At 52.3% G+C, this 21246-nt stretch overlaps 4 protein-coding genes across 4 annotated transcripts; 2 read left to right on the forward strand and 2 right to left on the reverse strand.

Moving 5' to 3' along the window:
- Positions 1-1753: 1753 nt before the first annotated feature.
- On the reverse strand, positions 1754-3412 carry COL26b_009814 (uncharacterized protein; the record flags this gene model as incomplete). The annotated part of the gene is made up of 5 exons (XM_053182531.1): positions 1754-2214; positions 2270-2334; positions 2387-2721; positions 2780-3214; positions 3272-3412. 5 exons carry the CDS (start codon positions 3410-3412, stop codon positions 1754-1756), a joined length of 1437 nt encoding a protein of 478 aa, XP_053033530.1.
- Positions 3413-10548: 7136 nt separating this feature from the next.
- COL26b_009815 (uncharacterized protein) lies at positions 10549-14427 on the reverse strand (the record flags this gene model as incomplete). Its single annotated transcript, XM_053182532.1, has 7 exons — positions 10549-10641; positions 10692-11131; positions 11178-12167; positions 12228-13121; positions 13172-13677; positions 13736-14292; positions 14347-14427. The coding sequence occupies 7 exons, from the start codon at positions 14425-14427 to the stop codon at positions 10549-10551; spliced, it is 3561 nt and encodes a 1186-aa protein (XP_053033531.1).
- A 1681-nt stretch (positions 14428-16108) lies between these two features.
- Positions 16109-17075, forward strand: COL26b_009816 (uncharacterized protein; the record flags this gene model as incomplete). The annotated part of the gene is given in 3 exon segments (XM_053182533.1): positions 16109-16626; positions 16686-16981; positions 16993-17075. 3 exon segments carry the CDS (start codon positions 16109-16111, stop codon positions 17073-17075), a joined length of 897 nt encoding a protein of 298 aa, XP_053033532.1.
- A 1780-nt stretch (positions 17076-18855) lies between these two features.
- Positions 18856-20157, forward strand: COL26b_009817 (uncharacterized protein; the record flags this gene model as incomplete). The annotated part of the gene is made up of 3 exons (XM_053182534.1): positions 18856-19059; positions 19119-19556; positions 19831-20157. The coding sequence occupies 3 exons, from the start codon at positions 18856-18858 to the stop codon at positions 20155-20157; spliced, it is 969 nt and encodes a 322-aa protein (XP_053033533.1).
- Between the last annotated feature and the right edge of the window lie 1089 nt (positions 20158-21246).

Here is a 21246-nt window from a genome sequence, read left to right on the forward strand (position 1 = left end):
AAGAATGTCGTGACTAGTAGATTCTGGGCCTTGAAGACGCACTTCTCACTCGGAAGGGGCCGCACTCCCCAATTATCCTGAAAGCTGCCGTTGTAGTTAGTACCAAAGCCTTCAAATCGCCAGACGGGTCATACGTACGGTAGGCAACTGAAGGTTATTGTGCCAACAACTGCTAGGTATGCAGCTATTGTGAACCAAGTCAGGTATGTCAGTACCCTTGCGTGTTGCCACAGATCAAAGGTCATCCGTCTGCTATTGAAGTAGTTAGCAGAACGGCCATTGCAAACCCAGCCTATCATCTTACTAAAAGAAGAGCAATGTGCCTTTCATGGACCATAGGTATGCCGTGTATGAGTACCAAGCAACTTGCTGGAACTTAGAACCCTCCACTAATCGAGCAACTTCTTCATCGTTGAGGAGTTTTATCTGATCAGCAGTAAGGTCCACGTTGGTGCCGTAGCGGTCTGCACATTCCTGTCAGCATGACTCTTCCCTTGTCTGTCTTGAATCTGTGTTGTTGCCAATTGGGACAAATTCTGGCAACTTACAAACAAGGTCCACCATCACGAAACAGATAGTGTACATGATTAAGGTCTGCGCAATCTCTTGTGTCAGAAAGTCGACCCCTCGATGACTCGATTGAGATACTCACCACGAACATGACATAGTCGTCACCTTTGAGGCCTTTGGGCCCAACCATCCGGATCCGAACGAAGAAACGGAGGAAAATGACGACGGCTCCGACCGTAAACCATGACCAAATCTCTCTCAGAAACCTTGCATCTCGCCGCAGCATGCTATCCAGCTGTTCCGTCCCCATGGCTGCTGCTGCTGCTATTGCGTCACCTCGACGCCCCGACTCAGGCGGCAATCATACGTCTTTAGCTCTCGGTCAATTGAATCGTAGGCGCGTTCATGAGCTTTGCCGTATTTTCAGCATCATGATTCCGTGGGTTCCGTGGACGTTTTCATCAATGCTTGGACGCTCGGCGGAAGAGTCGCTGCCCGGCACAAAACAGCCACGGACACACGGAGACGCGGGAACGCGGGGGAACGACTGTACAAGTAAGGTAGAAGATCGGACGTCCTTTTGATGACTCGCAATTGTTTCGTAGCCTCAACTTTATTCCTCTAGTGGCCCCCTTCAGCAACGTTCGAGGGCCGAAAGCCTATCCACGATTTGCCAGCTTCTAGAACAACTAAACCGCGTACTGAAGACCGGCCTTCCGACCCTGGAAATATTCCACAAAGTAAGGGGTTGCAATTTGTAGATCACTGGAGCTTTGTCGCCTCCAAATGTTTGCCGCGCTTACTACCGTTCAGTCTGATGTCTGTGCAGGCCTGTCTCGTCCTCTGCTCGGCACTATTAGTTCGGTGGTTGGGAACTCTTTTCAACGTTAGGCAAATTGGCGAAGTCAAAGCGTCGTCTCAACGCAGTCTGTTCGCCAGTCTTCCAGGGAAATTTCGATTCAGCAAGGATTCAGACGCGTGGCCGAAGTGGGCAGAAATTCTGTCTTCGAGACGGATGTCAGGCTAACCTTGATGCGCGCTTACGAAATCACACTCTTCATCATTAAAATTCAGAAAATGGCATCAAAAATTGGTATTGGTATTTATCAACAATTGTGATTACTATTAACATGAAGATGTAAATGAGCATCTCGGCATGCCGAGCATTCAACCTGCAACTCAAAGGAGCAATGCAAGCCCACGCCCCCGGAGGGTTGCGGATTTAGTTGCCTCAAGTAGCGATCTAGGCAGTGCGCTTGACGAGGAAGGCACCACGCTCAATGGTGTTGACCAGGATGTAGCCGCTCTTGAAGTAGGGGTAGTGGCTCCAGGTGCCGACGAAGTCGATGGATCCTCCGTTGGGCTCGGCGTCGTTCTCGGGGTAGATGTCGAAGAAGCCGACCTCGGTGACCTTGCCGCCGGTGGGGTCCTCGGGCAGGGAAGAGACGTCGATAACGCGGAGGCCGGCGCCGTAGTGGCTCTGGTAGGCGAAACCGTCAATGACGAACTGGTTGTGGTCGATACCGTAGGCGGCGCTCTTGTAGACACCAGTTTGCTTAGGAGCCTCGAGGGAGCGGATGTCCCAGAAGTAGGTGATGGGGTATCCAGAGGCAGCGGGGCCAGTGGCGTCGTACTCGTCGTACTCGTCGTCGAGGACGAGGTACTCTTGCCACTCGGTGTTGGTAACCCAACCCTGGTGAGTGTCTGTTTCCCATCTTGTTAGTGACTTTGATCATTCGGACTAAGGTGTGTTACGTACAGCTAGCACCCTCGTAAGAGGTACGAGAGATGATGTTGGTGGTGTTCTTCTCAGTGACATCGTAGCTGATAGCATTGTTAGCTTAGGAACCTTAAAACATCATTCATGTAGACTCACATGGTCAGGGTGTCCTCGTTGTAGCCGTAGCAGATGTCACGGCCGAAGTACTTCTCATCAGGGCCGCGGTAGACGAGGCACTGAGCGTCGTGGACGTAACCGTCACCACCGGCGCAACCGGGAGAGGTGGGGTTCTCAGGGTCGCTGAGGTCAATGAAGATCAGACCAGAGCGGCAAGTGCTGGAGCGAGGCTGAGCACCGACGGCGACGGCGTACTCCTTCTCCTCGTTGATGACGATGTTGTGAGTAGAGCCGTTGGGGAGACCGTTCCACCAAGAGGTCAAGTCGGCCTTGGGGTCGAAGGTCTTGGGGTTGGCGGGGTCAAGGTCCAAGAGCTGGTGCAATGTTAGTAAACTCAACTGAAGACACCCGAAAACACTGAGCATAACTGACCTTGGTCAGGTCAAAGATCTGGACACCGTGACGGGCAGCTTCACTGCCAATGACAATGTAGTTCTTGTAACCACGAAGCTCACGCCAGATGGACGTGGTGGAGTACTGAGGCAGACGTCCGAGGTAGACGAGCTTGCCCTCCTTGGTGACCTCGGCGAAGGCGGCACCGTCAGCCTGGGCGATGACAGCGAACTCGCGACCGTCAGGGCTGGTCCAGCCCCAGGAGGAAGAACCCTCACCGGTGGTGGAGCCAAGGTCGGAGTGGCTCTTGAAGTCGTAGAAGTCGATGTTGCTGCACTTGAAGGTGTTCATGGCATCGCCAGGAACGACCTCAGCAACACCGTTCACGCAGGAGACGGGGCCCTCCTCGGCGAGACGGCTGCGGTAAGCAGTGGACTCCATCTCTCCGGCGGCTCTCTGGCGGTCCCATGATTCCTAATTGACTGTGTTAGCAGACGTTGTCTTGGCCGGAACAAGTTGTGAATCGCTTACCTTCTTACGGGCCATGAGGTCCATGTGGACGGAACCGCTGTCGTAGATCTCAGAGACGAGCTCACTGGGCGGGATCTCCTTGGCGGAGGCTCCCTGGAGGAGCGCCGACAAGGCAAAGGTTGCCAAGGTGGTGGCCTTCATTCTGAATGGTTCAAAAGAACGTGCTGAGGATTGACTGGAGCAGGGGGTTGACTTGGCGGTTGAACCACGACGATCGCTTGGCGTGTCAAAGAGCGGAGAGAGGTGTAGAGCCTACTGACTACAAGCACCAGAACCCGGGGAGAAGAATGCCTCTTTTTATCTTATTCCAACTACATCTTGGCATCTCGTCTTCTCCCCCCTTCCCAAGCTGCCTCTCGGGCGTCGCAGTGTCTCCCCCGCCACTTGGCGAGTCAAAAACATGATTATTCTTCTGCGTTCTGACTGGAAAGAGAAGGTCAGCAGGCAGCGGTTGGGGGGACTGCCAAAAGCAACCAACGAGCTACCAATGTCGCGATGCGGATCCTCCTGCCGAAAGAAGCAGGTGTGTTCGGGGTATGCTCCGCTCGGTACTTGGGGTCAACGAATCAGCACCGCCGAAGCCCCGGCCCGGCAGTCCACCACCCTTCGCCGCAAATTTACCTACATACCCGCCCGAGCTTGGCAACAAGCACAGCCGTCCGGGACGAATCCTCGATCGAGCCTCTGGGCGCATCGTATCTGTCGGCATCCACTGGTCTGCCAAGAGCGCCGTTGTAACGCTCCCGCATGCTTGGCCAGCAAAAGTGCTGAGAAACCACTATGCGTTGCCAAGTCACAGCGTCATTCTGGCCTCTTGTCTTGCATTCACCTTCTCAAAAAGAACTCTCCGCGTAGTATCCATAAATGGCGTAAAGAGATTGCGTTCGTGCGAGATACGGGAAGTTGTCTAATCGCGTATCTAGATCCCGTCTCCTGCTGTGTAATTCAATCGTTACACTGCAACTTGTCACACTGCATTAATTCCGCACCAATCGCAACTGGTAATTCTATTTCAACCTTGATGGTTTACAAAAGGTCCGCGGGGCCACTCCGAGTCGCGTGTTGCAAGTTGCGGTGACTCTTGTTGCCGGTGTTGAAGAAACCGCGCCGTCGCCGTCGCGTAACTTGAGGGTGAACTCCCAGTGTCTGGATCCACTCAACCGCCAAGACTTTCTTGGTCACGCGTGATACGACAGTGAGCAGTCGAAGATAAGGACCTGTCTCTGGGAAGATTTCACACGATTACAACCACCGTACAGAAATGTGCAGATATTTACCTTAGGTAGAAATCTTTTGCTTCACTCTCAACATTGAGTTTCAACTCTACAGACTCGTAGTTCAACCGTAAGGGGTGTGGGGCTTCTGCCGAAGACTCTCTACTCATTGGCTGGAAACACATTGTGGGCTTCAGTTATGAAAACTTGCTCAGCCAAGCGAACAGGTTGCTAACTCGACGGCTGGAAATGATAAATTGAAATAAGAAATCGGTGACTGATGTTTCTTGTATGACATGAATTTTTCCTACCTGTTTTCTATTCAGGCTGGTGCCTATTCTTCAATGGGCTGGGGTTTAGTTGGGCACTTATTTCCTTTGTGCGAAAGCGACTGCTGTTCTTTGAATCACTGCCGTCCCCTCGCAGTAGTCGTTGCCAACTATTTCGTTGTTACCGTCCCTACCTGCCATCGTTCTCAGTCGGACTATCCCACCGAGGCACCAATGCATGATTGTCCGGGCACAGCTGATGCAACATTCTTTTAATTCATCAACACTTTCGTTGAGTCAATCAAATATTTGGTGAGCCCAGAATCAGAGGAATGATAGCTGTTCAACAGACTGGTGTTGCGCGACTTTGCTGGATGACCCCAAATTATGAAGCATCTTACAGAAAGGATATGTGGTCGCAGGGACGCATGAAATTGGAGAGCCCCTTATCTCGTCTCCCTGTATGTACAGCGACGTCGTAACTTGGGTAGCGAGAGTTGTGTCATCCTGTCACCAATACATAATGATTGCAGCTTCAGCTGTCGACACTCACGTTAGCTCCCCGTAACCACGTTAGTTAATGACAATTGCTTGTCTACGTTTCTGATGCTTTGTCTTCCACCTTGTAACTCCGCCGCGCTCATGTTACCGCGATATCTCAGCAGCCTCGAACCTTGACACTTCCGCGCAAACATTGTTGGGTATCTTTGTAATTCAACGAAAGTCAACTTTTGACGTCTCAGACATATCTTGATCCAGCTCTTCCCAGTCAGGTGGTGGGTGAGTGGTGAGCTTCAGCTGGGGTGGGCCCGCCATTCTAACCTCCGATACAGGGTTCAGGCGTTCAGGCGGCATAGTTCGCTCCCACACAGCCTCCCATGACCTCCTAGCTTCGAGTGCGTGATGTTGATAAATGGACCTGGCCGGTGAGGCCCCTTCCGCGGAGCTCTCGCCACCGGGAGCAAGCCATCCTTCGCGTCGGCCGTCGATAGAGTTCGCCCGTGGATCGTACGTCCATATCTCGTCGTTGTGTACAAGTACTGAAAGGGACGGCGACTTTTGCTCCGGTTCACCAGTAGGAGGACGCACACCCATGGGTTGTCCAGTCAATATTGCGAGCTCGGTGTCGAATGTCGCGGCATGTTTGGGGCTACGCACCGCCTCGGCGACAGTGGCCACTTCCGTTCGTGCAGGTCGTGTTTGTTTCCCGGTCATCATACTCCACCAGTAGGAGGAATTGTCGCTCCTCTTCTGGTAGTCGCTTGTATTATCGGGGAGGTTGCCTGTCTTTGCAGGCTGGCCTCGGCGTATCCGTTCGTAAAGAATATTCGTTGACGGCAGACAGGCGCATACAATGCCGATGACGAGTTCCAGACACCTGTGCAACGTCAGTTGCGTCAACAGATCGACCGAATTCGGGTCCACTCGCGTTACGAGATCCAGAACGACGAAGTCGGATGTTACGTCAGTGGATGAAAGAAATAGGATGACCAGATACAATCGATATATCGTCACGGCCGTGGCCACACCCCCGGCGCCAAGGAGAACAAGAATTTTCAGCTTCTTCCGAAGTGGCATCCTGAGCCCCCAAAGCAGGGGAAATGGGATGCAAAGAATAAAAAAGTCGGTTATGATCGCTAGTGCAAGATCGGCAATGAATATTTTGCGCTGGTTGAGACATTTCGGATTCGGCGTATGCGGGTCCCAGAAGGCGGAAATTGGGATGCAGATAATCGTTTTAAGCGTTTGTATGGGAATATAACACACGAGGAGGATGATTACGAATATCCTGATGCCGCGAGCGATCTTTTCGTGTATGGAGAAAACTCGAGCTTCGAGGAGGAGAAGGGTGACCTTCGTGAAATAGGCGGCGGGACAATAGATGATGGAGCTTGCGTAGAGCCACTGCGGTCATCTAGTGAGCCTCCTGATCAACGCTTTGGTGACATAGCAAACCTACCCTCATCACTTCTTGGTAGGACTCTTTCGTTAGGTCCCAAGCGTGATATCCTTCGCCATAGTGTGCCACTAGCCCCGCCTGTCAGAAACTCGATCCTGGTCGGCGGAGACTCCATACTTACTGACAAACACCGTCGAGGTGTAAAGTATGATGAGAGCCTGCTCTGGTCAGTTTGAATTATTTCGACAACCGAACTTCGAAGTAGGAGAATCTCACATATGCGATCGCACATGTCCCTTAGCTACAGGTTAGCAATGCCCAAGCAGTTCTCTTCTTTCAGGACCGCTTACAGTCTTCAGGAAGAAACTGGCTCCCGTAGGAGAACTTTACATATGTCCTTATCCCAAAGAAACACGTCGTAACAGCAGCCATCACACTCATCCCAGCAACATTCAACGTCCAACCAGCATCTGTGGGATCATTGAAATTCGGTGTGACACCCGGCGGGGGCGGGAACGCCCCAACCGGGCCTGTGGTGTTGCTCATTGCTTCAGTCGCTCGACTCGAGCTGTGAACCACGCGAAGAGGCTCATCGCTTCACGGTTCAACAGCGGATTTTGTGTGATCAGTGAGGTGTTCCTAGGTAGCAAAACCCTTCTAATCCGGAGCCGTGAGCAAAGAGGGGGTTGTGAGCAGCTGATAAAAGGAAGTTTGACGACATGCGACGAGGAGCGTCCCGCACCTGCCCTGACTCGCCCGGCCGCTCTAGTTCCGATTAGAGTTCGTCGAGGGGTCGGATGTTGTCAGGGTCGAGGCGCAACGCATTTCCTAGCGGGGTGGAGTGATCAGCAGCACGCGAAGTCAAACAAAGCCGTCATCGCACGGAATCCCTGGCGGCCGAATATCAGACGTCGAGTAAGACAAGAGACCAAAGCAATGATAAGGGACCTCACTGATGGGGGTCCCCTACCCCATTCCCCCCTCTCACCACACCTTATTCACCGGAGATGCAGGTATGGGCACATGGAGCAAGCCATGTTCACACGCAACAGACCAGTCGGTGAGAGAGTCCGTAGCCCGTTATCCGAATCCGATTGGGTTTATATCAGAGCGCAATTCTGACTTTGCTTCCAGATCACGACGAACCCTTCCCTGCATCCTTGTCGCCTCAACAGAGGCAACTCCTCACCCAGAAGGGACTCACGAAGCCAATTGGTACATGCAAGCCAAGCTTAATTAGAGGCAGCCAATACGCAGGAGGCGGGCGATAGCATAGCCGCTAACCCCGAACGCCCAGCGGCCCTGATCCAGAAGCGTTCTAGAATATGTGCGGATCGAATGTTCCGGCTCAGACCAGCTCGAGGTCCCGACTCACTCCGTCAAACATCACGGCATCATCGCCCAGTGATGTGCCCAGTACCGTGGTATTTTACGGCCGTATGGCGGCAAACTCGCCCATCCACAAACGCCGCGTGAATGCATCTCGGCTATTGCAAGTTCATACAAAGAATTCAGCTCATACATAGACATTATTCGTGCCATTACTGATGACAGCATCGAATTACATTCGCGTGCATCGACGTCTCACGTCGTGGTGCGGTTGTCTGATCTTGAACATCGTCGTCGGATCTATAAGAATCTAAGCATAGAAACTTTCGAACTCGAAGCAATCAATCTGATCGGGTTTTGATTCCAGAAATCTGTCAATCTAGAAAGAACCAGAAGTTCTCAACCGGAAGCTTGATAGAAATCTTGAAGACGTGTACTCAATACGCCCAGAAGCATTGTACGTAATTATTGTTAAACTTCAAGCCTTTGTGATAAAACATTGCCCAAGAATCATCATCCCAAAATTGTCTCTGTCAGTCAACAACCTTGGTCTTAGCGAATGTGACGCTGACAGTTCAGTCCTAAGTAAGGCCGGTCGAGCCATCCGATGATTCCGATCAACAACAACTTCATACTCAATAGTCATTGCATGACTCTGGCTCAACTATGAGCTTTGCGGGGCTGTCTATCATCATGCACGAAAAGTGCGCCGTGTTTCTACAGCCGTCGCCAAACCGGTCTGCTACTTTTCGACGCAGCCATCGTAATTTCGCAATCTTCTAAGGTTGGGATTACTCACAGAAGTTCCCAATGTAATTACGGCAGAATAATTGACGTGCATTTCGCTTGCTGCCCAGCGCTAGCCAGGCTTGCCTGGGAACCCACCGGACATTGCCATCATGCCGCCACACAACTTAAGAAGTCGGGGACTTGAAACCTGCAGAGGCCAATCAGTGCAACAGCCGACGAGTGATCGCCGAAACCTTGGTGGGTAACCGGAGATAGAAGCCATGGCCATCCCGGCCGTGGAACGGCCGGCCGCCTCTATCCACTGCTACCCCGCGCCCAGGCGCATCGGAAGCCGGGATGGGCCGCCTCCATTACCTGCGGCCCCCAACGTTAAAAGACGTAATTTCTTAAAACCGACAGCACCATCAACCAAACGAACACGCGCCGGACGCCCGCGGATCGCCGAACGTGAGTTTAGGAGAAGCATGTTGGCATCCAATGGTATGTTGAGGGTATTACAAGACGATGGGAAATTGTAGTCATTGCGTTATTTCCGTAATTGACAATGCAGCGCGCGGCTTATGTTGCAAGCAGTTGATAGTAGTATGATGGGAGTGATCCAGCCCAACCACGGCACGGTGGGCAGAATCCACGTTGTTGCTACATGTCTGCTCCACAAGAAGCCGCCATAGACGATTTTGGATGAACCAACTTGAATTCACGATTCCGTTGATCAAACAAATAGTGTAGCAGTCACCAAAGGAAGCGAAAAGTCCGCCAAAGTCCGTTGATAAGTCATCATCCTGTGTGGGTAGGGGTTTGGTGCATGTGATTGCGAGAATTGCGAGCTGAGGTGAAGTCGTACTGAAGGAACCCGTGTTCATTTTGTTTCAGCTGTCAGCTCTATTCTTCGGGGACCCCTCGGTCAAATGGCCCAAGTTGAGTAAAGCTGCGAGATGGGATGGCCCCAGTCTGTTGCGTTTGCGTCTATTCAAGTAGCGTGAACTGGCCAGGCCCTTCGTAGTTCGGTCTCGAGATCGTCGGTATCGTATTCCGCAAGGTGCCGCTGCAGGGCAGAAAAACTTCCCGCCATCGATATAGTCTCGCGGGCGTGAAGTTGAAGCGACGCCAAGATGGCTTTTCAGGCGGCTGATTCTTGCCTCCCATAGGCGTTTTCAAGATCGACAGATCCTTTCGGAAACGGGACGAGCACTGCCACTTGTCATCGGACGCAGAGAGTTCATTGACTAGATGATATTCATCGGCTCTGCCCGGTCGGCCAACGAACATTGTTGAAACTGCATGCGCGGCGGCAGTCAAGCAGCGAGCCGTCTTGGCGCGCAAAGCGCACGCCGGCGGTGAAGATACTGCCACATTAATGTGATTCGAACATCTGTTCGATGTAGGCGAGAGCTATTTTTAAGATTTTTCACAGGACATTTAGCCTGTTGTACAGACAGCCTATTTCAGAACCCTTGTTGAACGTACAAAAGCACAAAGAGTTTTGCTGTTGGGACTGGCGGTAGCCACAGACGACAACGGGAATAACACCGACATGGGCCCCGACGACGAAGTGAACAACGGCAACAGGGACCACGATAGTATCTATATCGCCTGATATTACTAGTCTTCTCTTACGAGCAATTGGCGGCGAGAAATGCTATGATGACTACTCATGTCCGACCAGCCCTGTCATGTCCGATGAAACTCTCAGGGTATTATTTCGGACACGAATCAGTCTTTCCCTTCGTCCGCCTTCCGTCCGCCCTCTGTATGCAAGGAATGAATGGTACATGGCTCTGCAGTAATCGTCCGTGACCTGCAGACCACAGTATTTCAATTCGCTGTCTTGGTTGTTTTGGTCCTGAGCTTCATCATGAGAAACACCAGGGCGTAGGACGAAACACAGAAAAGGGCTGTGATGCCAACCTGAAGCATGTAAGCAATAATGTCAAATTTTTGCAATGGACGAGACTTACACCGCGCCAGCTGTAGCTTGAGTCGTTGATGTTCATGGTCCGCATGTAATCTGCTCCGGTCGTGTACGGGCAGTACGCGCACGAGGTGCCATTGGCCGGGTCGACCACATATCCCGCCTCTGAAGATAGGAAGTCTGCCATATACTCTCCACATGTACTGTTGCTCGGGAGAGGGATGTAGCTCAGCTCATCAGACTTGCATTGTACCTCAACACCCCATGACACAGGTTCAAGAAGACCTTGGATAAGGTAAGTGAAGGGGTCCAACCAATATAGCCAGTACCTCCAGAATGCTGTGATCTGTGAATACGGGACCACAACGCCGCAAAAGTTGATTAAAGCCGCCCCAATGATGATGGGGTTCGCAAGCGCCGCGAAGAAAGCGTTCGGGCTGTAGGCAGCGATGGCTTGGCCAAGAGAGGTGTACAGGAACTCGTAGACTGAACACAGTTTGCGTTAGCATGGATAGGCATGAACGTGGGATACCGATGGCGAACTCACGGATCATCTGGAGGTAGATTTGTCCCGACACACTGGCCTCGGGGGGGAATCCAACAGTGAAGTACCAGGTCACGAACGCCAAGGTTCCGCAGATTATCAGAACGGGCGTTTCTGACAGCAGCTGCGCAGCTACGAATGCGAACCAGTGGTAGGTTTTGGATTTCTTCTCGCGCGTCTCGAAGACATCCCGGTTGCGGATGAATAGCGGCTGTAGCTGGTTGATGCATCCTGGGGCGACGAAGACGAAATTGAACACCGCCATCAGTCGGAGCTGCAGATCGAACGTGCCGGACCCGAGCATGTAGAACGTAAAGCCACCAAAAAGTCCGTTAGTGATATGCAGTCCAATCTTATTCCACACGTAGTCTGGGTTGCGCCAGAGAGCAACCAGCTGACGGAGGGTAACAAGATAGACTTGATAGGAAATCGGGGTCGCGAAGCCGGTGTGCTGGTCAAGGTCATCTGAAGTAGCAGCCGAAGAAGACACTTGGTCTTTCTCCTGGCTCTCTACAGCATTCAGGGAATTCAGCTCGGACATTGCAGATTCTCTCTCGAGAGACTCCAACCATGTTTGCGGCCAGTCGATCTCCGTTCCGAAGCGACCCTGGACGACATCGACAATGTGCTCGGCAGGGTTAGAGTCCGGGGGACAGGGCGCTCCATTGCGGCCAAAGTAGTCGATCACTGTAGCAGAGTTCTTGCCCGTCGGCCCGAAGTACGTCGTTCTTCCTCCACGTGCGAGAAGAAGAAGCACGTCGAAAGCATCGAAGAGGGTTGCAGAGGGCTGGTGGATGGTGCAGATGATCGTCTGACCTGAAGCAGCAAGCTTACGCATGAAGCGGCAGATTTCGTAAGCTGACTGGCCATCAAGGCCAGATGTAGGCTCGTCAAGGAAAAGGAGAGACGGTTTGGCGACGAGTTCGGTGGCGAGGGTGAGGCGCTTTCGTTGCTCGATAGACAGACCTGATCCAGGGGCTGGCGGAATGAGTCAGTAAATGCTCGAGGTCCATAGTCACCAATGGACATGTAACTTACTGCCAACAATAGCATGTTGCAAAGGCGTGAGTTCAAGTAGGTCCATAATGCTTCGAACATAATCTTGCTTCTCCGCGTCCGGGATTGTATGACTCTGACGCAGTCTTGCCGAGAAAAGAAGGCTCTCCCAGACAGTTGCGGTTGGCTCGTGGACATCGTTCTGCTCGCAATATCCAGTCGTACGTTGGAAGCTAATTCCTTGCGGTTTGCCGTTGACCATAATGCTGCCCTCGATGCGGCCACTGTCCTTTCTCTGCGCCAAGACGTCCATGAGCGTCGTCTTGCCAGCACCGGAGCTGCCCATCAACGCAACAAGCTGGCCTGGCTTGACAAAGCCTGACACACCCCGAAGAAGTTGCAGATCTTGACCGCCGTGACGAACGAAATAGCTGATATCCTTGAACGTAAAGACAGTCCTGCTAAGGGACATGGGTGACACATCCTGGGAAGTTGGCGAGCTACCCCCCTTCTCCTCGTCGGCAGCCCGGACCATCTGCTTCTGGCGACTCCTTCGATCGAACAAAATCTTCGAGCCTGCGTCGGTGTGAAGATTGACTTCGAAACCAACAGCCGTCATGAATGCAAAGAAGATCCAAAGTCCGATTAGAATGCCGGCATTACGCCAGATGTGTGCGCGATAGACCGAGTACTGAGCGTTCATGTACCTCTCGCCGTCGATGAGCGAAGAGCCGGGTGTGGAGCCACGGACGGTGCAGCTACGGAACAGATTGTCGTTGTAGCTAGGCCCGAACGGGATGTACTGAGGGGCGACACAATCAAGTGCGAGGTCGCCCATTTCCGTAGCCATGATGGCCTCGAAGGTATATGTCGCTGGGTTGAGCCATGAGATCCAACGGAACCAGACAGGCATGCTAGGCACGGGAATAAGGTATCCTGAGACCAATTAGCTGTTGACTCTTGTATCTTTGGTGAACGCGACTTACCAGCGTAAACCATGCAAACCATCGTCGTCCATCCCGTAATCTGCGATGCAAGTCCGAAATGCTTACACCACGCTCCGATCATCCGGAACATTGACGCGAAACAAAGTGTGCATAAGATGAGCACGAACCAGTTGGTGAAGAAGTGGCTAGCTTCCCTCTGGAAGTTGACAATGAAGTAGTAGACTACTTGGAAGAGTGAGAATAGCACGACCGTCATTGGCACATCGGTTGCTGCACACGCCAGAGCGTATGCCCCAGGTCGGTTGAAGGACAGGCGCTTGTGTCGGGAGATGATGCGCCGACCCATGAAAGACGCCGTCGTCTCAGACATTTTGTTCATGGCAAAGAGTTGGATGGGAAAGAAAAGAGCGCCGGGCCTCAGGAAAATGGATGTACTGTCGTCAGGGAGGTCGTAGAAGAGGCTTCCAGTCACCAAGGCCATGACAAGAGCTGAAAAGATCTGTAGAATGTTGGACCATCGATCACCCCACATGATCTGGAATTGTCTATGTTTTCGTCAGCTCAAGCAACGACCTCGAGGCACAGCTGCGGTTGCAGACATACCTTCTAATGCAAGTGCGGACTTGACTGACAAAGGAAACTTGGTAAGGGCTTCCTTCGCGTGAAAGAAACTGCAACGAGCGGTTCTTCTCCTGATGCCGAACAGCGAACAGATTATCCACCTCGTCTGAAAGAGACTTTGCCGATTTCGCGTCCATCTCGGTCGACATACGGGCGTAGGTAGAACTGGCCTTATACGCAGTTTCAAACTCAGCCGCAGTGTTTGGAATCTTCTCCTCAAAACCAGGTCGGATCTGGCGCTCGGTATGGACTGAAACCGAAGTGAGGAAGTCGGAAATATTGGCTCCTGGAGTGCACTCAAAGCCCATGTCCTCAAAATACTGCTTAGCCTCGGATGTGGGGCCATAGTAGATTTCTCTGCCTTCGGCAAGAACAAGAACCTTGTCGAAGAGATCGTAGATGCCATTGCCAGCCTGATACAGAGTCGAAACAATTGACTTTTGCTCTTCGTCTGCCATCTTTCGTAGGACACGAACAAAGTCCAACGCGTTACTGGCATCCAAGCCTCTCGTCGAGTTGTCCCAACACTGCACTGCAGCCTATTCCTTTATGTTAGTAGCGCCAGGAGCAATGCCAAGCTGGGGTAAACTAACCTGCGTTGCCATGACTTCAGCAATGGAAACCCTCTTCCGCTCACCTCCCGAAACGCCCCGGATCACCTCATCACCAACCATCGTATCTTTTGTGTGGCCGATCGCTAGGGAGTCGAGAATCGCACTCGTCTTGTGAGAGACCCATTCATCTCCATTGGAAAGATGGTCTGGTCTTGTTGCAGGAAGCTTCGTTGCGTTGGCAAAATCGAGAGTCTGTTTGACCTCAAGAGTTGGGAAATGCAGGTCCTCTGAGAAGCAGTTAACTTCGCTGAACTCAACTCTCAGACAACAGTAAACTTGCCTTCGGTATTCATGACGATTTGATTCCGAAACTGCCGGGCCCCCTTTTGGCCTAGGTTGCCATATCTAACATCTCCGCTAACGTGGTGGAACTCTTCTCGTTGGTTGGAGATGATCTTGAGTAGTGAGGTGCAGCCAGAACCAGGTCTTCCGAGAACCAATAGCTAAAGTTGTCCATGTGAGTAGAGCGTTGCATAGACGAGGGGTGACATTCAACGTACCATTTCGCCCGGACAAACTTGACCTGAGATGCTGTGGAGAATATTCTGTCAATTAAGTTAGTTATTACTCTCGTGAACATGCGGGATTTCATCCTACCCTCTGAGACTTCTTGCTCTTGCCAAACGGATTCAAGTCGCCAAGAACAGACAGGCAAGTAGAGCCAAAGTCTTCGCCCATACCATGAACCCGAATGCTCACATCTCGAAATGTCACCGTCAGTCCTGTAGGCGAATTCGATGCTTCACTCAAGCTGGGCTCGCCTTGGACCGTCTGGTCACTGTCGTATGCTGGAAGCGAAGTCATCGTGCATCGACCGGAATTAAGAACATAGGTGAAGGCAAATCACGATGAGCTGGGGATGGGCAAGGCGCAGTTTGAGTTTGACATTTTACCTATATACTATCGAGATAACATGCTGATGAATCAACTTGGCAATCAGCCTCCACCCGGGATTTGGCGGTGATTCCCATACTCCCTAGTTGGTGATGTTGTCAGGTCCGGCGGTGGGTCTTTTTGGTACATTCGGTGGCGGAATTACGGTGTTTCGGATTTACGGAATTACAGTCTGCCGCTGCGCCGACTCCTTTTCACATTCCATCTCCCACCTTCGACGACCACACTCCGAATTCAGACCTTTTCCCATCGGATTTGAGGATTTATCTCTACGGATCTTTTCAATCGAGCCCAAATTCCTTCAAATCTGCTTCCGGCTGATTGGGGCCGCAGGGCTTACGTCTTCGGAGAACTCGGGATGCGATCCACAGTGAAGATCCCTAAGGCGTGCGAGCCGTGCCGTCGGCGCAAGATCAAATGCTCGGGTGACAAGCCCTGTCAGCAATGCGGGAACAAGCCTTCAGACTGCATATATCGCCTCAAGCCACGCATCAGGCTCTCTGCACGGCACAGCAGGGCGGCGAAGGATGCCGGAGCCGGGGACGGCGTGTCGGCAGCAACGCCGGATCATGGCCCGTGTGACGAGGCCGTGTCCCGGCGTCTAGCGGAAGACCACCAGCAGCAGGTGGCGCAGACGGAGGTCTATCACAGCGTTGCTGCTGCACATCATGCTCCCAAGTCGACCGATAGCTCCCGGCTTTACTATGGCCCTTCGTCGAACTCGGCGTTTCTGCAGCAGATCCATCGTGGACTTCTTTCAGGGCAGTACGGGCAGAATCATGGCCGGGACGTGCAGGAGGGGGGGCCGGGATTGGACATGTTCATGCAACGAAACATCTTCTTCGGCATGCCGCTCAAGGTGATTGTGGAGCCTACGCAGCCCGTCAGCTGCCCCATCCCGATAGAGCAAGCAAGGGACTTCATGCAGCAGTTCAAGATAACGCATCTATCGACACTGCCTTTTTTCACGGATCCACAGCTGGAAGAGACACTCAGCAGTCTGTACGAGCCGGGCCCCGAGTCAGATGTTCAGCCCCAGCGAAAGGCGGTGTTGCTCGCAGCTCTTGCCCTTGGAGCGCTGGGCACACCGCTGACCGACGTCGCGGAATCACTCTTCATCCATGCCAAGAAAGAGGCCGTCATCTACGAGGACTCTGTTACATTGCCTATGATTCAGTATTCCATGCTGTTGGCTCACTACCAGCTCAACATGGGGCGGCCTAACTCGGCATATCTTCACATGGGAGTCGCGAGCAGAAAAGCCCTTGCGATGGGCCTGCACGTAGGAACCACGAGCTCCGTCTCTTGCCCTGATGAGATCCAAGCTCGTCTGATTACTGTCTGGTCGCTTTACTTTCTCGAGATGTAAGTCAACTAGTACTTGTTGATTCATTGCAACCGAACAACAGGCTGACGCTGTGCAGATGGCTGAGTCTAGTTGTCGGGCGACGAAGCATGGTTGGAAAGGCAGACTTTGCCTCTTGTGCATTCCCTGACGGACAGCCGACGATGGTGGCTCTGTGCCAATTCGCAAGCATTATCGAAGAGGCTGTGGAGTCGATTTATAACCGCAGGACTGACTCGCTCCGGCAACTTTACGGAAAGGCCGAAAAGCTCCACGCTCAGGTCCGTCAATACGGCGACAAGTGGGGCCTCGGCTCCGTGATCCCGGCGCAACAGGAGGTGTGGAATGCCGAAACATCACTGCTAATGCACAACGGTATGTTGCAGAGTATCCCATGATCATCGCATCCATTCTGACTGGCTATAAGTCTACTTCCATGTCATTTTGCTCATCTTCCGCCCATTTCTAATAGCTGAAGCTGCTCTTCAGTCTGGGAATGGCGCTGGGCAAACAGGCGATATTTGGCTTAGACAGGCATGCAGGCATGCAACAGATGCGGCCCAAGACGCATTGGCTTTCACTAGCAGCAAGCTTCACGGGCCTGAGGATTGTAACGTGAGTCTTTCCAATTCATCTGATGACGACAATCACTAACGCGCCTGTCAGTCGCGCAGGTATCACGCTTTCTTCATCGAGTCATGCTGCGCAGTTCTCCTTTACGACAGCCTCCGCCATCCAGCCAAACACCCGCATAACCTCGAGTATATCCAAATGGCCATCTCCGGCTTGCATGCTCTCGTCGGAGATGACCCCGTCACAAACGCCGTGCGGTCCATCAAGAGAATCGTGTGGGCGGTCGAGAGCTCCATCAACGCGTCAAGGACTACCCTAGACGGAGGATCCACAGATTCGTCTCCTTCATGGGCCGGCGACCGGTTCCCAACGAGCATACAATTTCCTTCGCTCGATGAGAATCGCGCGACGACCTCGGATGACTTGATTTATTTCAGCAATAGGGGGTATCGCCAGCAACCCGAGCCGTTGCCTCAAGACTATGCAATGTCTTTACCGGGAACGGCACCGGGCTTGAATCCGTTTCCTGATCTCAACTTTGATGTCTTGACCACGGATCTGTTCAACTTCTTTCCGATAGATATGAACGGTACACCTTCTGGGCACGGGTGACCTAGATCACGTAGTTAAGTTTGACAGCTAAAGCTATTGTCTTGGGGCGTATTTTTCGCTCTCATCGTCGCCGTTGCCGTTGTCTTTGCCTCCAATCGCTTATATTTTCGTAGTCTATCGTCATTCGCAACAGCAGGTGTGTGTGTTACTGCCAATCAGTAGTATCCAATCTCATCGGATCTTCTTCGTCGCAAATGAATTTGTAAGGCAGAAGAACTCTGACTTGCCGGTAGCTAATTGAACCCGAAACATCAGATGATATCTAAGCTCAGTGATGACTCGATGAGCAGATGAGCATTGTATTTTCCAATTTGGCTCTGTGACCCGAACAGCCGTTACCGCAGGTGCTGTCCTGTTTTACATCGTTGCCTCTGTCCCCAATACGATTGTTTCCTTTGTTCCATGCCGTTATATCATCTTTTTATTTCCATTTTTTTCATCACTGATAACGAAGACCATTCTCCTGGTCGACGTTGCTCTTTCTCATCCCATTCTTCTATGCCTTCCCTTCGGACGAAGTATGACTGAAGGTTAAGCTTAGTCAGTCTCAAAACTTCTCTCGGGTATTAAACATGAGAGTTTAGAAGGACTCACATGTTAAATGTTCCGATGTTCCGCACAAAATGGTTCCGATTCCGATCGCACTCGTTTATAAGTGTACCAGAACACGGCACTGACGTGGTCGTGAAACTTTGCCTACCCTTCTTTTCCTCTACCAAGTTGCCTATTAAAGCAACCAACTGTCCATCTGAAGTTGAAGGCTTGGGTCGAGGCTTGCTGACAGCCTGGGGAATCTATGTATGCAACTGCCGAAGCAACTGCCGGTGGGCGTGCTTGGGACGGCCTTCTCTATCCGTGCAGTGAAATGATGCTGATACCGACGACAGTGATTCCGCTTTGGGAAGTTTGTTTCCATACGCTTAGAGCTCTCGAGAGTATAACACCGTCATGTATTGCTCTCTCAACTGCTGTGGAATTTCGTTGAACCTTTCGAGACATGAAAAGATTTGGCGTAGATTATAAGACTCATCATATCAAACTTAGGTGATCCCGCATAACACAACATGACGCCTAGCTTGCTTGAGAGAGACAAACTATACTACAAGCTCGACATTACCGATAACCTGCCCCCCGGCACAGATAGCATTGAACAATTCGAGCTTAGCCCACGACAACCCCGACCATCTCCTAGACCCAAGAGGCCCGTCCCGGAATGGCCTCCGGAAGCAGAAAGAAAGGGGAAATGGATCCGGAGGTACCTGGACAAGGTGGGTACCCTAAGCATTCTATCCGTCGTGGATGTACTAACCGTGTGATTTCCCTGAAGCTTGACCCTGACACGGAATATGACCAAATCATCAAGACAGCAATCTTCTTCATGGCCAACTCCTTCGCCTTCTCCGCCGGCTATGCATCCACCTTCATCCATCTCGTCCAGACCCCCGCCGGCGCCGCTGCGGTCCACCACACGGCCAAGGCTTATCGCCGCGGCCACCAGCGCTTCTTCGAGACGCAGGACTACTTCCTCGACTGGATGTGGTACGGCAGCGGCTCCGACATCTCCCGCAGGCGCCTCGAGAGCGTCAACAAGATCCACGCGAGCGTCTGGAAGAACGTGCCGGGAGCGTACAGCCACCCCTGGGAGGGCGAGATGGCGATCATCGGCGCGGCGTACTTTGAGACAAACCTGCGCAAGCTGGTCGGGGCGCGCCGGACGGAGCCGCATCCGAACGTGCAGCGGGCGTGGCCGGAGTGGGGCGAGCGGGTGTGTGCCCAGCTCCGGACGGAGCCGTTGGACGGGTCTAGGAGCTTTGGGGTGAATTTCCCGAGGACCTGGGAGGAGGTGGAGGGGTTTTATCTATGGTTTCAGAGGATTCCTATGGAGAGGTATACGGATGAGGAGACGAGGCGAAAGGCGCATGATGCTTCGGAGGCGTTTATAAGGCAGTTCAGTGTGATGTGGTTCCCGAGGTGAGAGTCTCGCTTGGTACTGTTCTCGACGAACTCGCAGGTTTCTGATGATTGCTAGGCGTCTACAGTGGTTTGGCCGACAGGTGGTCTTGACCGTTATACCAGCACCTATTCGCGAGCACAACAAAATCGGCCATCCGAATCCTGTCACGGAGACACTTATTAAGTTTGCCATCAAGGTCTACCTAGACATGAAGGATATGCTGCCAGACCCTGTTAGGCCGGATTTCTCTGATGAGTACCATGCGGCCAAGGGGGTGAACTGGAAGAAGACGGATGTTCAAACTGAGGCTGAATGGACGCGTCGAGATCGGATCACCGATGCCATCTTGCTGACGATTGTCCTCATTGGTGGGATGTGGGCTTTGTGGCAGCTCCGTATCTTCAACATCTAGTTGGTATCAACACCAGATTAGGGGCGCCTCAACAACCAGGTCTTAAGTGTAAGTGTATTGCACTGAGGTTTTAGTAGAAAACATGATTCAATTCTGGTTAGAAAGTGTCATTGAAAGACTTTTACTATTTATGTTGTGCTACCTTAAAGTGGTCGACCACTGTTTTGTGGCAATGCTATCTATGTAGCAAAATAGCCGCTGGCGCTTGACTAGAATTGGAATGCTCGTCGTCTGGTCTTGTCAGATCTACAAATCTTGAACATGGAGCATCAATAGATTAAGGCAAGCATTCATCAGCAGCGCCTCACAGAGTGTGTAGTCAGCCAGCTCAGCTACACCATCACCATGGATCGTGGTTGGTGTCGTGTGAATCACCACACAAAGAAGTTCGTACCAAAGTCCAATCAAATCTCGTCTCACCCATCATATATCACAGAGAGATGCTAAACCAGGGAGGCGGTCGCCCTACGGGAGGAACAGACCCCTGTCCTAAGATTCTTCGAAATACCCATCGAGCCCCGACACCTCAACCTCACCTCTCTCCTCGCTCCCGTCTCTCTTTTGCCTCGCGAGCCAAGCTTTTGGGGTCCAAATAGCTAGAGTCCCCACCGTTCCCCACCGCTTTCCGAGCATACGAGACGTGCAGCTACCAGAAACACCATAACATGCTCAGCCCTGTACTGCATGCACACTGCAAAGGTGCATCCTTCGCACCTCTACCAGGCATCCCGCTCCGCCCACCAAACATTCGAATCGGACCTAGCCAACACTTTCAGCCTGCGGCACCAGCCGCAGCGCGGCTTACGAATGGTAGACCGTAGCCAGCGCAGGTCGAACTAGCGTTGGGACTTTGGTGAGCTAGCGCAGCACAATTGAGCCGTTCATAGTGCGTCTGACGGGACTAGCCTTTATCTAGGTTCCATACCACCATAACTGCTAGGATCGGCCGCCGCGGTGGAGTCCTTGTTCCCAGATATCCGGGGAAGCCCTATGCCAGGGCGCGGTGTTGTTGGTGATGCGGCCGACTTACAACTCCAGGCTTCAGGCTTCAGCCCCAATCTCAACATTGCGTGTGTTGTATTAGCCTCT

This window comes from Colletotrichum chrysophilum (assembly GCF_026319265.1).
Source record: "Colletotrichum chrysophilum strain AFK26 chromosome Unknown scaffold_98, whole genome shotgun sequence".
Taxonomy (NCBI): Eukaryota; Fungi; Ascomycota; class Sordariomycetes; order Glomerellales; family Glomerellaceae; genus Colletotrichum; species Colletotrichum chrysophilum.